A 15,847-nucleotide genomic window follows, 5' to 3' on the forward strand; every position below is an offset into this window, starting at 1 on the left:
AAAAAAAAAAAAAAAAAAAATTCCGACCTCACCTATGTGAGGGGTTGGTAAAACCCCTGTAATTGCTGGGTCTGTACGCCCAGCACGACTGAAATATAATTACCATCGTAAAAATTTACAATTATAATCTCAATTCAATAAAAACTAAAAATGAAAAAGAAATACAATGTCATGGTGTACTCATAATCTCAGTGTAACTTTTCATTTTTATCGTCTTATCAATTCATTCTGAAAATTTTCATTATGAAGAAAAGAATTTTCGATACTATTTTTTTTTTCTTATAGTTGTTTTTTCAAAGAAGAAGGGGAAGTTAAACCATTTTTTTCCTTAATTTTTTTCTGCCAGACGCGTATTTATTTATGTATAGAATTTTCTCTACTATCTGATTTTATGTTTATTGTGGGTATATTTGTGTATACAACGACGAAAAGGGTGTGAAGGCAACATTGGATGGAGTGTTGGGAGGGTATGGGCATGTAAATGAACCGAATATAAAGAGCGGGTGAGGAATTCTTGAATTCCCTTTTGGCTAAAAGATTTCTTGATACTAGTAGAGATGCCAATCTTATTGTTCTTGTAACTCTTTCTCTGCTTTGTTTCTATTTCCTTTTAGTAATGCGTGCACATCAAAAAGAAAGAATAAGGAAAGAAAAGAAAAAAATTAGGTTATGTTCGTGGAGGAACAATAATTTATTTTATTAAAAAAAATATTGAAACCCTACTTATGTAAATTTACTTACACTTGCTTAAGTAAATAAGAAAAATACTACAATTTTGGTGGATTTAATAAAATTCGTTGTTGTAATATAATTACCTTTTATGCTATTGGGGCATATGATTTGACAGAATTGCCCACGTTGTAGGGTTTCATGGGATCATGCCAAGATGCTATGAATGTACGTAATTTTTCATTTCAATAGTTTGTATGATTACTTGAGCTCCTATTTGGTAGAAATTAAAATTTAGGTCAAAGTCAATAACTAATTTAAATCACATATTTTATAGGATTCACAATTTTTCATTGACATATTTCATCAACTTTTATCAAAATGTACTAAAAATCTAATACCAACATGTATTCATTTGCAATTTGTTGATGCAATGTTATCAAGAAGCATCATCGGTACTTTATTCACTAATTGTTGGAAGTTATCCGTATCAACAACCAAAAAAAATCTATATTTTTTTATATAAGTTACTATAAAATAAGTTAAATGGTGATTATATTCACCCCATAATTTTTATTTTTGTCACCAAACTCATCATACTTTCAAAAATGGCTATAAGTAAAATAACAAATAACCATACCACTGTGTTCAGACAAAATCCGCAAGTATATGTGATCGATGAAAAGTAATAATGTGATAAGTTGAGTTATCATCCTATGAGAAATAATTGTTAAGTATAGAGAATTTGTTACCGACCTTATTCCTATTTTGAATTCATATACAAAGGAAGCATTTAATTATATGATTATCACACACAATTGCACACACCCTAAATATTATTCCTAATAACTAGTATCCGCATGTCAAATATGTAGTGTTCTACTTATAAGTCTCTCAACACTACAAATGAGCAACAAAGTTATATAATTGGTAGCTAAACAATCAAATAACACAATATTCGTGTATATTTAATCACACAAACAAAAAATAATTAAAATACAATAAGTCAACTTAAAAAGTTTTGTCATCCATCTAATACACAAGAAAAAAATTTAGCGTCACACAAGTGTATCTAAATTCCACAAGAAGTTAAGAAAGAGATATCATCCAATTTAAATAATAGATGTAGAGGCTTGAGAAATCAATTTCTTGCACTTTTCCTTCAATTTGAGCTTTGAATCTTCAATTTCTTGTGTTAATTCTCTTTAAAGCTCTTGATCGGCGTCGTTTCAATGATAAAATGATTCGTATTCACTTTGTAAACCTTGATTATGTAATATTAGATGTTAGAGATGTCATTTCATGCATAGCCGAACCAAGAAAAAGGAAACAAAATCTTCCTCCCGGAAATCAACTGGGCAATCGCCTCTAAAGAGCTTTTTGGCTTCAGTCAGGCAAATGGAGAAGTTAAGCTCGCCCTCGAAAATTTGTACTAGGCTGCACTTTCTAGTTATATGCCGAGTAGTCATCAGTATATTTATTATAACTTTCTTTCTCGATATTCAATTAAAATGATTTAAAGTGTGTTGGAAAACTAATTTAGAGGGCTACAATTATTCTAGATATATTGGTTTTCTAGTTTGGATGTTTACTATGCCAAAAATGAATCATAATCCAGAGCTAAGAATCTTGAGCATAACTTTTTCAACTAGAATTAATGTACGATAATACTTTGACTATATGTTATCTCTTTGACTTCTTATTTCATCCAATTGTCCCCTAGTACATCTCGAATTTTCATCTTGAGGTTCAACACAACTATTGAATATTTGTACTTTAATTCCCAAACTTTGGTTCTTTTACAATTTATCCATTTTCTGCCAATTACGCCTATCCGTCGATTTGTACCTAATAAACACAATACACATAGAATTAAATCACAATTAGTCAAAATAATCAATAAATACTCTAACTTAAAAAGTCCAAATAAGTGTACAAAATATACTTATCAAACACCCCCACAAACTTGAATATTTGTTTGTCAAACACCACAAATTTGAATATTTATCAAACACACTATTGCATAACTTAAAACACAAGTGGTTAGATAACACGTTATTGGTTTAAAGATAGATTTTTATTTTTATTTTTATTATTATTATTATTATTATTTTGTCAATACAAATAATAGTTTCAAAATCACATAAAAGAATCAACTTTTAGCCATTCAATGGAAATTCAACACGTTTATGTGTGTGAAGACATGTAAAACATTACAAACTCATGCTTGGTTTAATAACAGCCCTCTATGGTCAAATATATCGTTTGTTCACTCATAAGATACATACTCCAAAACTTATTCTTTTCACTCATTTCCCCAATGTGTAATCCTAGGTTGAATTTCAAATGATCTTAATCTTCACTCTCTCTAGTTGGATAGATGTCACTAGTAGTAAGTTTACACTTCAAAACTAAAGATTATCCTATATTTTGATCGCTTCAACCTCCTAGAGTCAACTAAGCTAATTATCGAAAGTCTAGATATCTAAAATAAGTGTTTGGGACTTAACCAAGACATTTAGTATCTTATATGCAGACTTTCTCCATTTAAGCTTTCTAAATGATCATTGTTGCGAGATATTTTTACTCTCCTAAATTTTAATGGAATTTTAGGACGAAATTGTCATAAAAAACAAGATACACTAATTAGTAAAAGATAATGTATAAAATGCAATTAAAAAGTCAGAGATTTAAGTATAAAATGAATAAAGACAATAGATCTTTCATGTAAATAAAATTGGTGCACTCATAAAAAAATGTGAAAAGTGTATAATTATCCTTTTGGGAAATTGTTCAAGAATCAAGTAGGGACAAAAATAAAGTAATTATATTTACACCTGTGTTCTAAAAAGCCCGTTGAAAGGCCTAGGCGTCGCTTAGGCACGAGGATCAAGCAAAATGCCACGCCTTGGCGATAAAAATTTAGTGGTCCCTTTTAGTTTATTTTTTATTTTTTAAAAACCTTTTATTTGATTTTAGTTTCAATTTTTTAAATGATTTTTCCCAGACAAAAGTAAATAATGAAAACACGTTAGAAAATTTCAAGTAGGAGTTGTCTAGTTGAAAGTTGAAAGTTGAAAGTTGAAAGTTGAAAGTTGAAAGTTGAAAGTTGAAATTATGAAAAATAATCTAATTTTTGCATTTTGAAAACTTGATAATTGTATAATTGATTAATTGTAAAAAATGATTAAGTAAATATATTGTTTTATAATTTTAGATGTTTGGTATGTATTATTTTATTTATTAAATAATTTTTATAATGAATAAAAATCTAAAATAATTTTAAAAATGAGAAATTGTTTTTTTACACCTAAACCTCGCCTAGACTCGTGGAACTTAAACATTGACCTCCACATCTAGTCACATGTTATGTTGTTTAGAACACTAACTTACGCAACAACCTTTGTTTGCTTAACCATATTTTAATTACAATAAAAGTCTCTAATTTTTGCTCATTGTTTGTGTTCTCAACCTTTTTTTTCGTTGCATTTTTATCATCAACCTTCCATTAATTAGAATATGTTGTTTTTATTAATGGTTATAATAAGTGTATTTTTATACACTTATTTAATACTTAAGTAAGCTTAAATATTGATTAAAGGAGTGAATTTCTACTCACAATTATGTAATTATTTTTTTGTAGGTAAAAGTCACACAAGAAAATAGAATAAGGCAAAAGGAAGGAGAAAACAACCAAAATTGTGCAAAATTGTTGGGGACCAAAATGAACAAGTGTAGAAAGTTAGAGGACTTTGGGTGCAGGATACTTATTTGAGCTTCATATTTTTAAGTAAACAAAAAATAAAAAATCAAACAATACAAAAGTTTAACAAAACGTTTACCTCTTATTTCAAAACATGCTAAAACAATATTTGGACAAATAATGTTAATAGAGACAAGATATGCTAATTAATTGAAGGTCGCTAATATATAACATTAATGCGACAAAAAAAAAAGGTTGATGTCATAAATAAAAGAATGAACAAATGTTAGAGATCTTCACTACAATCAAATTATGTTGCAACAAGCAAAAGTTATGATATGAAATATAACCCAAAAGTTCTCATTTTGAAAGTTGTTTCTCTCTTCAGCTTCTACACTAGCACAAGTTTACTTCCACACTATAAAGTTTCAAAACATATAAAAAATGAATTAAATATTCTTATATTACAATAACAGTATTGCTATATTGTCACATTATGTGTAGTTCTTCTCAAGTCCTAGTCGGTGCACAACTTCTACTTTTCTTGAAATGGAACGAAGATATCCTCTTCTCCCTCGTCCGTCTATATCTCATCCTTTCCTCTATCCTTTACTTACCAAAGAGTTGTCAAAGACTCTCCGTATTCTTACTTGAAAGTTTTCTTGGTAAGAATAAAAATTTGGGGTCGCATCAATTAGGAACAAAGCAAAAGGAGACACACGAGTAAAAGAGAAGCAATGGGAGATGCGGGAATAAGATAAGAGTAGCAGTCAAAGCGGCGAGCAAGGTATGGACTCCAAAGAGAAGGGAGTGTGAGTGGAGTGAAAACCCAAGTGATAGACTGGAAGAAATGATGAAGATATTGCGAATTTACTTAATCATGCATAGCAAAATTTAAACAAAATTTCAATTTCCACTAAGGATATTCTGTTTTGTGTTTAAATAGAATCTGTGATAGAAATTATACTTTTATTGAATTTTGCAAACTCTTTTGTTTTTCTTGAATTCCAACAATCATGATCTGCAATTCGCAATTGTTTAATTGTCCAGACTCGAATGAAAATCTTATCAATGAATTAATTAATATTTATTAATTAATTTGGTCTATTAATAAGTAACCCAATTAATTAATTATCCAATACTTGTCAATTAATTAATCAGTAAATCTCATTCTTCTAGTTCTCCTTCTGTGTGTAATTCATTGGATTTTCAATCATGATGCCTAACAACGTGAATTATTATTTTGATCCAATTAAAATCGATAAGTTAAAACACCCCTTATAGTCCATCACTAACTTACATTCGTCGTCCAAAATTGACATATAACAATGTATCAGTACAATAAATATCACGTTCTATGACAAAACCAAACTTGTTAGTTTACCATGAAATTATAATTCATTTATCAATATAATCTGATCAATTACGAGATATGGAAGTGTGTCAATCTCGATTATCGATCATATTTTTCATTTCACTATTAAGCCCCTATTAATTTTCATTTCATTACGTTTCATTTTTTCCTCTCCTATTTTCAACCACACAATCTTCCACAAAATAATATTACACGTAAACAAAAAAAAATTCTTTTTCAACCACAAATTTTTCGAAAAACACTATTCCACCAATTAATTTTTCCACAAAATGGCTCCTTTTCGACTTATGAGTACACATTGACCAATGATTTCATTATCAACTTAACTAAATGAAATGTGCATCATAATATCTTATTATCTAAGAGTGACTAATCTTTCATTGATCAGTCACAACCTTCATATGATTCTTGAAATATTTAAACAATACCATATTAGTAGACCTTGGCAGAGCAACATCCAACATCACAAATATATGACTGTCTTCATATAAAGTACTAGATGACTTCAAGTCAAAAATTACTGAACATTAGAGATTAACAACTGACATGTAACTCCTAGACACATAAGCTCAGTGCGTTCTTATTTCTAAATTATGGTCTTGACGTGTAACTACTCAACTTTACATATGACTCATTCCGTATTGAAATTAATATCAGGAAATCCTTCAATAAAATGAATTCCTATTTTTCAATAATATTTCACAATCAAGACAGTTGATCGAATCCCCATGACTTTCCTTTCTAAAATTATAAACATAGTGTTAATGTGCACTTTGTAACTCGCTCGATGCAAGATCTTATTATTGCATGAATTATGCTTTACTCATTATTTTTTTAAAGTAACATTACTCATTATTAGTGGGGATCATCACTAATTTAGATGATGGTAAACCTCATGATTCATTGATAAATGGAGTTGTATTTTAAGAATAAGTGATTTATTTATAAATTGTGCTTACTAGTAAATAGTGATGTGACATTGAGATGATATTAATTAATTTGCCATCATAATTTCAATTTAACATTTAAGATGTCAATTAAAATGAGAAATCAATGAATGTTATCTAAATGTCATATCACTGCTTATGAATAACATTATTCTTTAAGAACAACAGTATATATCACAAGTGATGCTTAGCATTTAAGGTATGTAGTAGTCAAACAGCAATTGTGTTAAATAACATTTTTTGCTAAAAGTGCAAATCACAAGTGCACGAGTCGTGTTCAAGTAAAAATTTGACATTTTGAATTCAAGTGTCGATTACTTGAGGAATGTTTGCTTTTGGTTACACAAATTTAATTAATTTAATTCTAACAATAAAATAAATACATAATAAAGATTTTGATTTTGAAAATAAGAAAGATTAACTAAACCTCTACAAAATTATTTTAAAAAAATTAAATAAATAAACATTTCAAAATTTCAGAGGAAAAAGTGTTTAGGATTCATAGTTTCGCTTAACCATCTTCTATTTAATTTCTCCACAAGTCAATTAACAAATTATTTATTTATGATGTTATACCGGATTTTTTCAATTTTGATTAATTATCTCTCTCGAACGAAATTAACCTAATTAATTGGTTTTACCTATTATATTTCTTTGTCGATTAAAACTAATCCATCAGATTAATTTTTTGTGAAAATAGCTCAATGAGTCATCTAAGGTTTTTATTATTTAGTCTAAAATGCACAATCTTCTCTCAAACGATATACAAATCACTAAATATAATCATACATTGACGACAAAAATGAAAAATCAAGAAAGACAATAATAATGGAAATAAGCATTTTACATTAAAAGCAAAAAGTGCAATTAATAAAGTTAGGTTAAACTTCAACGGTTTATCCTAACACAAATATATAGCCCATATTACACAAATGATAAAAAGGAAAACATTTCATACAATACATTACAAATGAGAAATAATAATGAAGAAAACACAAGATTAAAGGCAATCCATCTTGTTGGATTTGTGAAGATGAAAATGGCTAGATCTTGATTTTCACAAAAGTTCTTGAACTCCTTGATTACTTCTCCTTTGCTCTTGGATTTACCTCCAAAATACTAGAAAATACTAAGAAAATGAAAGAGAAAATAAAAGAAGGAAAAAGAAAAGAAATGATGAAGAATAGAAAATGGAATGAAGAAGACTTCCCTAAAATGATTTAATTTTTAAATTTAAAGGGTAAAAATCATCCCAAGTGAAATTACAGAAGAAGACCCGAATTTTTTCGCAAAATAAGCAAAATCGCCTAGCTTGTTTAATTAGGGCAATTGCCTGGGTCACTTTGCCCTTGTTTGGGACGAGTGGGTGAGCACTCGACTCCGTTTTTCTTCTTCTTTGCATTTCAGTCCTCCACTATTTGCATGATAGGTCCCTCAACTTTCATTTCAATAACGTCCTTCATAAATTGCATACAAGGTTCGTTATCTTTTGGTAATTGTGCAATTTGGTTCCCAACTTCACAATTTTGTACGCTTTTGATCACTTTTTACTACATTTTGCCTAGTTTTATTTCCTTAGGTGATTTTCAACCTATAAAAGTAAGAATTACATAATTGTGAGCTGATATCTGCACTTTTCTCAATAATAAGTATATTTAGACATTAAATAAGTGTGCAAAAATATATTTATCAAATACCCTCAAACTTAAGTTCTTGTTCACCCCGATCAAGATTATTTACAACACAATCCAACAGCACATAATAATGATCAACAAATTAAATAGTTTGCCAAAAATTAATAATTGTAATATTGTATAATCAATTCACAAATATGCTCAAATAATGCTAACAAAAATAATTTAAGTTTATCTAATGTTCGATTGTTGTATGGATGTATAGTCACTTCCAATCATTATCTAAATTAAGAAAAATTGTTAAGACGAATAAATTTTCAAATTGGCGCCAATCCAACTCTTTGAGGTCAAATATTACCTTTCCCCTTTATGAAATTCACACCCTTTACTAGATATACTTTTTTTCTTTTTCTGAGGTGCAAATCTAAAGGGTGTTCTCAAACCACTCTTTTCTTTTTCCACATAAATTTGATTTAACCAGTAGTATCAATGGTCTATAAATGTGATGATTCTTCAGTAATAAGTGCTTCCACATTTAAGCTTAAATTAAGTAATTCAAGCACACTACTTATCTAAGTAAAAACATCAAACACAAATCCACAATATTGCTAAATTTATTTTTATTTTTTTTTCAACTGAAGCTTATTAATGAACTTACACAGCTCTCTTCTTAACCCGTGTAACGAGTTTTATGTCGATAACTCCTCGATTTTTTAGACCAAAGGGTACTGGATTTCGTGACACCCTAACAGATTTAATAACTCGAGTAAAAAAGGCTATGGAGTGAGGCAAGTATTCAACAAGTATGATGCTCTTTTTTGCGCACAACAAAACTACATGGGGTTTAGATTCCTAATATATGATCATTACTTAACTTATACTTAACAAAAGACACTCCACTCAAAAATTTACGTATATTTTTTCAGCATACATAGAATCAACACTTCTAGATAATATCTCTCATCGGCTTGACCATCCCCAAAGTTATCTCGTAATATGGTCAAGTGAAAGAAAAGAGAATGTAAGAGTGATAAAAATTTATGTACAACTCACAACCTAATTCTTATCAATTGAAAAATCTCTCCATCGATCAAATATTTTCACATCTAGATAACAATTAATCACGATTATTGCCATAGGATATCAAACTGTGGGTCCTTTCTTAAGGCAACATGGCAAGTTTTAGATAACTTCAACGCAAAAAAATCATGCTGAAGTTTTCAAAAACTAAAAAAATGTAAAGAAAAATGACTAGCATCTAACATGTTACACATTCTTGAATGCAAATAACATTCATAGAACTTGATTAGGAAATATAGTGATGCAAAATAAGTCCTAAAGGAGAAAAAAATTATTCACGGTAAAATTTTGACTTTCTGTACTCATAAATTTGATGATTCCAACTTATTCACTCTTAGGGTTTCTTTCCAACTTATCTAATAACTACTATTAAGAATGCAAAAGTGATTAATGCTCTCCAATTTTCGTTCTACGATAATTCTAGTTTTTTGAGTGGGCTAGGAAATTAGGAATGCAAAAAAATAAAAAATAATAAAAATAAAATAAAATAAAAATCTGTAAGCGGGATCAAAGGTACATCCAGCATCCTTCCAAAGGGAGGGGGTTAGACGGGATATTAGTGTTCTTGGTCAATACAAGATATTTCCAAGACAAAAATAGTGTAAATTAGCATATTCATCTTTCAATCCTACTTTATTTTGTAACTATTACGTTCTAAATTACGCCCTTGTTTGATCCTCATTATTTGGAAAAAATGAATTCTTCTATAGTGTTTTAATATCATTTCAACAACACATTTTTCAATAAAATAATATTACACGCAAATTCAAAACATTTCCTTATTTTTTTAACCACACATTTCCCATCAATACACTATTCAAAAATTCATTTTTCCTCTTAAAATGGGGCTCAAACAAGGGCCATGGCTTCATTTTAGTCTTTGTGACTTTGTCTAATGAAGCAATTCTCAAGGAGGTTAATTGCTCAAATTGAATGAGAACGAACTCTTTAGACCAAGAATGGCCAAATGCCACCATCAATAATATCTCCTCAGCCGGAATGCAAGAAAAACCTGTGCTAAACTATGTTACTAAGGTGACATAAAGTATGAACTTGACCATGCATGTAAAAGGAACACTTTTATTTATTTTTTAAATAAAAAGTAAGGACACTTAAAGAGTAATTGATAAGCGGAGTTCAAGACAATAGAACAAGAGTAATAGTCTAGTACCCACCTCTCATCAAAATATTACAATTCGTGCCTTGTGGTAACACCAATAAAGAAAACGATCATCATACTCATTGGTTCGGGAAGCAACCATATCGTGGTGTTGAACGCGACTAGACCTATTCAACCTTGAATTCGTCTCAATCTAGACACAAGCATGTTTCAGCACGTGTTTTTGTTGTCTTCTAGAGGGCACTACACCTTCCAAATCTTGTGGATCATACTTTTAGAAGATTAGAGAATTAAAACAATGTTAAAAAGTAGAGATTACTTATGAAATGAAAAACGTGTCCAAAATTATAAAGGTTGCCCAACTTTTCAAATTGATTAATGTGATATTTTGGGACATTAATTAGAAAGGCAACAAATGGTCATTGATGTTTTAGAAGGCTGCCCAATTTTTCAAACTGGTAAATGGTTATTTAGGGACCCAACTAGAAAGGAAAGTTACAAAGTCAATTAGTAACAACTAACAACTATAAAGGATTACCCAAATTTTCAAATTGTAATAATGTGCCATCTAGGGACCCTATAAGAAGGAAAATCAACAAACTAATTCGAAAGATTGTCTTTTGAAAGAGTAATGTTATTTATAGTCGTTCACTATAGTAGTCATCTTATATGACAGTTTGTAATTTAATCTATTAATATGGTAGTTTTTTCTTGTTTCAAATATCGAATTACTAACCATTACATGTATATCACGTAAGGCGACTGCGATAGTGAGTGATTATAAATAGCATTATTCTTTTAGAAAGTGAACCAATTTTGTAAACTGATTATTGTGCCATTTAGAGACCCAATTAGGAAGAAAAACTGTAAATTAATTTGAACTTGTTATCCTCAGCAGCATACTCCATTTTTCAAATCGATTAATTTGAATTTAGGCCTAGTTAGAAGGGAAAATTGCAAATAGGTACACAAATGAAACTATATATATAAGAAATTATAAATAATTTGCATTCATTTTAGGTATTAAACTATTATGACATGTTTTTGAGTTGATTTATGCATGATTAAGAAAACGAGATGTGCAACATCTGCTAACGAAATTCAAAAGGTTTCACTAAACCTTTTTTGGGCATCTAATTAGGCGTCCAAATTCCACCTTAACCTTTTACGATCATTAATAAAGCTAACGACAAAGTCCTACGAAGCTAGTAAATACCAAGCAGATTTTGAGTTGACATCTAGTATCGTACAATTTGACTTATCGTTTAAGTAACGCAACTTCTACATTGTAACGACTGGGTCAACAATATTGGTCATTAACTTCACTTTTAGTTTTGATTTTGTAAGGATTTACCCCTTTTTCTTTGTGCTCGTGTGAGAAATAATCAATCAATCACACACAAAAGCAATAAAAACACAATTGCTTGTTCATCCAGTTAAGCAAAAATGCGTAATCTGGGGGCCTCGGAGGCCGACCCATTCACTATGTACAAAATAACTTTCCAAGAGACAGATAGACAACACTAAAACTACAATTAGACTCCAGATCCGATCCTTGATTCAAAAGGATCACACAAATCACATTTTAAGTACCAATAAACCAAGAATCCTACCGCCTAACAAAATAGACGCATCACAGGCCTTACGATTGGTCAAATTACTATAGCAATTTATATTTCACAGGGTTCTACAAAATTGACTAAGATCTCATGTGTCATCACAAAAATAGAAACCAAAAATAGAACAAGAAGATCTCTCGAAGAAGACCAAAGACGCTTCAAAGGAGGGACTCAGAACTTGAAAAACCAAGACTAATTACCATCCTTTTGGAATGACCCCTCAAATACCAAACCAATTGTATGAGATTAATTCTCAACCATTGATCAAAGATGGACAGTCAAGATAATGTTTGAATAAGCACAACTCGAGTAAGGGTCCAGCATCAAATTGGGGGCTGTCACTTGGGCCTTCCACATCCAATTGACATTTTTTCCCTTACTAAAGTGTTGATTTGAGAAACACGTTTTTACAAATTTATTTTCTTTGAATTTATCTACAAATTTCCCCTTCATTTTTCATTATAGTTTTTATATTTTATATGGCCACGTTGGGCGAACTAAATTGTAGTCTCTAATCAAAGCAATGAACATGGTATATGGACCACTTGATTAAAACAAGTGTTTTATTTATTTATTTATTTTTATTTTTTATTATTATAATTAGGATTAGACGTTAACTAAACTTTTCGTCACTAAATCACATACAACTTTCCAGCTAGTGTTACTTACGGGAATAGACATAGTGACCTATGTGAAGCTAACATGAAAGTTAAGTTATTAATTTGACGAAAATAAATTAGTTTAACTACCCACTTAATTTTTTTCTCTTTAAATTTAGTGTGACTACGAGCCTGTTTGGCCTTGATTAAAATCCGATTTTTATTTAAGTCAAAGTCAAATAATAAATATTAACCACAACTTTTCAACCACACATTTCAAAAACTTTTATTACAATCTACTAAAGAAACTTTTATTACAATCTTTTTATTGTAACTCAATGTTCATTAATAGTATATCCAAACATAATTTTAAGCGAAAATTTGTATGAATTTTAAACCCCTTTGTCCAAGTCAAAGGCAGCAATTCACTCATCACCAAGAACTAATTACATCAAAATGCAAAGGTTGTTCCTCCATACATGGATCGATTTACACTATAAATATCCTACAACAATGGTTTAATTCATATAAACTTATATCATCAAACATATTAAGCCAAACAAAATCTTCAAGTTCTCATTTTCTTTGAGGTTTCATAGAAAATGTCGAGTGCTCAACACAATGCAGGACAATCTCAGGCCAATACACAAGTATTTGTTAAAACATAGTATCTCATGTTGAAAAATACACAACGCATGGTTTATATCTTCTATATAGAATTACATTTTCTTTTCTATTCGATTTCCTTGTCAAATATGTCATCCATGCATGTGTATATAAACATTTACATTCATGCATGCATAATTGTGCATCGATGATCATTTCATTTGAAACTTGATGAATAAAATGTGTGTATCGAGCAGGCCAAAACAGAGGAGTGGATGGAGTCTGCTAAGAACACAGCACAGTCAGCACACGACAAGGCCTGCGATGCAGCAAACAGTACTCAAGCCCAAGCCCAACGTAGCAAGGAAGAAAATGCGGGATTCCTTAAACAGGTACATTTACTAGAAAAATGAATTTGATTTGAACGTAATGTAATGTAATGAATTAAAAATAAAATTTAAATAAGTAATTTTGTATATATCTAATACTTTAAACTTTTGTAGACGGGAGAGCAAGTGGCTCATATGGCTCAAGGTGCCATTGATGGCGTGAAGAACACACTTGGAATGGGTGATAAGAAGTGAATGGACATTCATGGCATGTAACATGCATGCTCTCGCTGCTGGTTTCGTTTTTATTTTTTATTTTTTCTTTGTAAGATTTTTTTAATTTTTATTTAGTTGTATTGGGATTTCTTATTCAAGATCATTGCATGATCTAATAAGAGCTTTGGCAATGCTCGACAATAGATTCATATTTTCTTTAGATACTTTTTTCTTGATAAAGGACTTATATTTCAATTAATTCGAGATTTCTTGAGAAAGGATTCCCGACAACTCTAATGAAAAAAATTTGAATGCATCATTCCAAAAAAATTTTTAACTTGTGTTTCTCGAAGTTATTGTGATATGTAACAAATTTGTAATTCATACCTTTTAATGTGTTACGCACAAACACTAACCGATTTCAGTTAAATACCTCATAATAGGACTCGCCTTAAGTGGCCTATGTGAAGCTAACATGAAAGTTAAGTTATTAATTTGACGAAAATAAATTAGTTTAACTACCCACTTAATTTTTTCTCTTTAAATTTAGCGTGACTAAAAGCCTGTTTGGCCTTGATTAAAATCCGATTTTTATTTAAGTCAAAGTCAAAGTCAAATAATAAATATTAACCACATCTTTCATGGATCCCACAACTTTTCAACCACACATTTCAAAAACTTTTATTACAATCTTTTTATTGTTACTCAATGTTCATTAATAGTATATCCAAACATAATTTTAAGCGAAATTTTGTATGAATTTTAAACCCCTTTGTCCAAGTCAAAGGCAGCAATTCACTCATCACCAAGAACTGACTACATCAAAATGCAAAGGTTGTTCCTCCATACATGGATCGATTTACACTATAAATATCCTACAACAATGGTTTAATTCATATAAACTTATATCATCAAACATATTAAGCCAAACAAAATCTTCAAGTTCTCATTTTCTTTGAGGTTTCATAGAAAATGTCGAGTGCTCAACACAATGCAGGACAATCTCAGGCCAATACACAAGTATTTGTTAAAACATAGTATCTCATGTTGAAAAATACACAACGCATGGTTTATATCTTCTATATAGAATTACATTTTCTTTTCTATTCGATTTCCTTGTCAAATATGTCATCCATGCATGTGTATATAAACATTTACATTCATGCATGCATAATTGTGCATCGATGATCATTTCATTTGAAACTTGATGAATAAAATGTGTGTATCGAGCAGGCCAAAACAGAGGAGTGGATGGAGTCTGCTAAGAACACAGCACAGTCAGCACACGACAAGGCCTGCGATGCAGCAAACAGTACTCAAGCCCAAGCCCAACGTAGCAAGGAAGAAAATGCGGGATTCCTTAAACAGGTACATTTACTAGAAAAATGAATTTGATTTGAACGTAATGTAATGTAATGAATTAAAAATAAAATTTAAATAAGTAATTTTGTATATATCTAATACTTTAAACTTTTGTAGACGGGAGAGCAAGTGGCTCATATGGCTCAAGGTGCCATTGATGGCGTGAAGAACACACTTGGAATGGGTGATAAGAAGTGAATGGACATTCATGGCATGTAACATGCATGCTCTCGCTGCTGGTTTCGTTTTTATTTTTTATTTTTTCTTTGTAAGATTTTTTTAATTTTTATTTAGTTGTATTGGGATTTCTTATTCAAGATCATTGCATGATCTAATAAGAGCTTCGGCAATGCTCGACAATAGATTCATATTTTCTTTAGATACTTTTTTCTTGATAAAGGACTTATATTTCAATTAATTCGAGATTTCTTGAGAAAGGATTCCCGACAACTCTAATGAAAAAAATTTGAATGCATCATTCCAAAAAAATTTTTAACTTGTGTTTCTCGAAGTTATTGTGATATGTAACAAATTTGTAATTCATACCTTTTAATGTGTTACGCACAAACACTAACCGATTTCAGTTAA

General features: G+C 30.1%; 2 protein-coding genes across 2 annotated transcripts; both read left to right on the plus strand.

Annotated features, from left to right (window-relative positions):
* The first annotated feature begins 13,271 nt into the window (after window positions 1-13,271).
* LOC111394080 (late embryogenesis abundant protein 1-like) lies at window positions 13,272-14,194 on the plus strand. Its single transcript, XM_023019858.1, has 3 exons — window positions 13,272-13,396; window positions 13,610-13,744; window positions 13,856-14,194. The coding sequence occupies exons 1-3, from the start codon at window positions 13,349-13,351 to the stop codon at window positions 13,934-13,936; spliced, it is 264 nt and encodes an 87-aa protein (XP_022875626.1). The 5' UTR covers window positions 13,272-13,348; the 3' UTR covers window positions 13,937-14,194.
* A 598-nt stretch (window positions 14,195-14,792) lies between these two features.
* On the plus strand, window positions 14,793-15,616 carry LOC111394081 (late embryogenesis abundant protein 1-like). Its single transcript, XM_023019859.1, has 3 exons — window positions 14,793-14,917; window positions 15,131-15,265; window positions 15,377-15,616. Exons 1-3 carry the CDS (start codon window positions 14,870-14,872, stop codon window positions 15,455-15,457), a joined length of 264 nt encoding a protein of 87 aa, XP_022875627.1. The 5' UTR covers window positions 14,793-14,869; the 3' UTR covers window positions 15,458-15,616.
* Window positions 15,617-15,847: the final 231 nt, after the last annotated feature.

This window comes from Olea europaea, chromosome 4 (genome assembly GCF_002742605.1).
Source record: "Olea europaea var. sylvestris chromosome 4, O_europaea_v1, whole genome shotgun sequence".
NCBI lineage: Eukaryota > Viridiplantae > Streptophyta > Magnoliopsida > Lamiales > Oleaceae > Olea > Olea europaea.

Coding starts and splice junctions, on each gene's coding strand:
- LOC111394080 (XM_023019858.1), top strand. CDS start 13,349: ATGTCGAGTGCTCAACACAATGCAGGACAATCTCAGGCCAATACACAA. Junction 13,397..13,609: donor AATCTCAGGCCAATACACAA/GTATTTGTTAAA, acceptor TGTATCGAGCAG/GCCAAAACAGAGGAGTGGAT. Junction 13,745..13,855: donor ATGCGGGATTCCTTAAACAG/GTACATTTACTA, acceptor AAACTTTTGTAG/ACGGGAGAGCAAGTGGCTCA.
- LOC111394081 (XM_023019859.1), top strand. CDS start 14,870: ATGTCGAGTGCTCAACACAATGCAGGACAATCTCAGGCCAATACACAA. Junction 14,918..15,130: donor AATCTCAGGCCAATACACAA/GTATTTGTTAAA, acceptor TGTATCGAGCAG/GCCAAAACAGAGGAGTGGAT. Junction 15,266..15,376: donor ATGCGGGATTCCTTAAACAG/GTACATTTACTA, acceptor AAACTTTTGTAG/ACGGGAGAGCAAGTGGCTCA.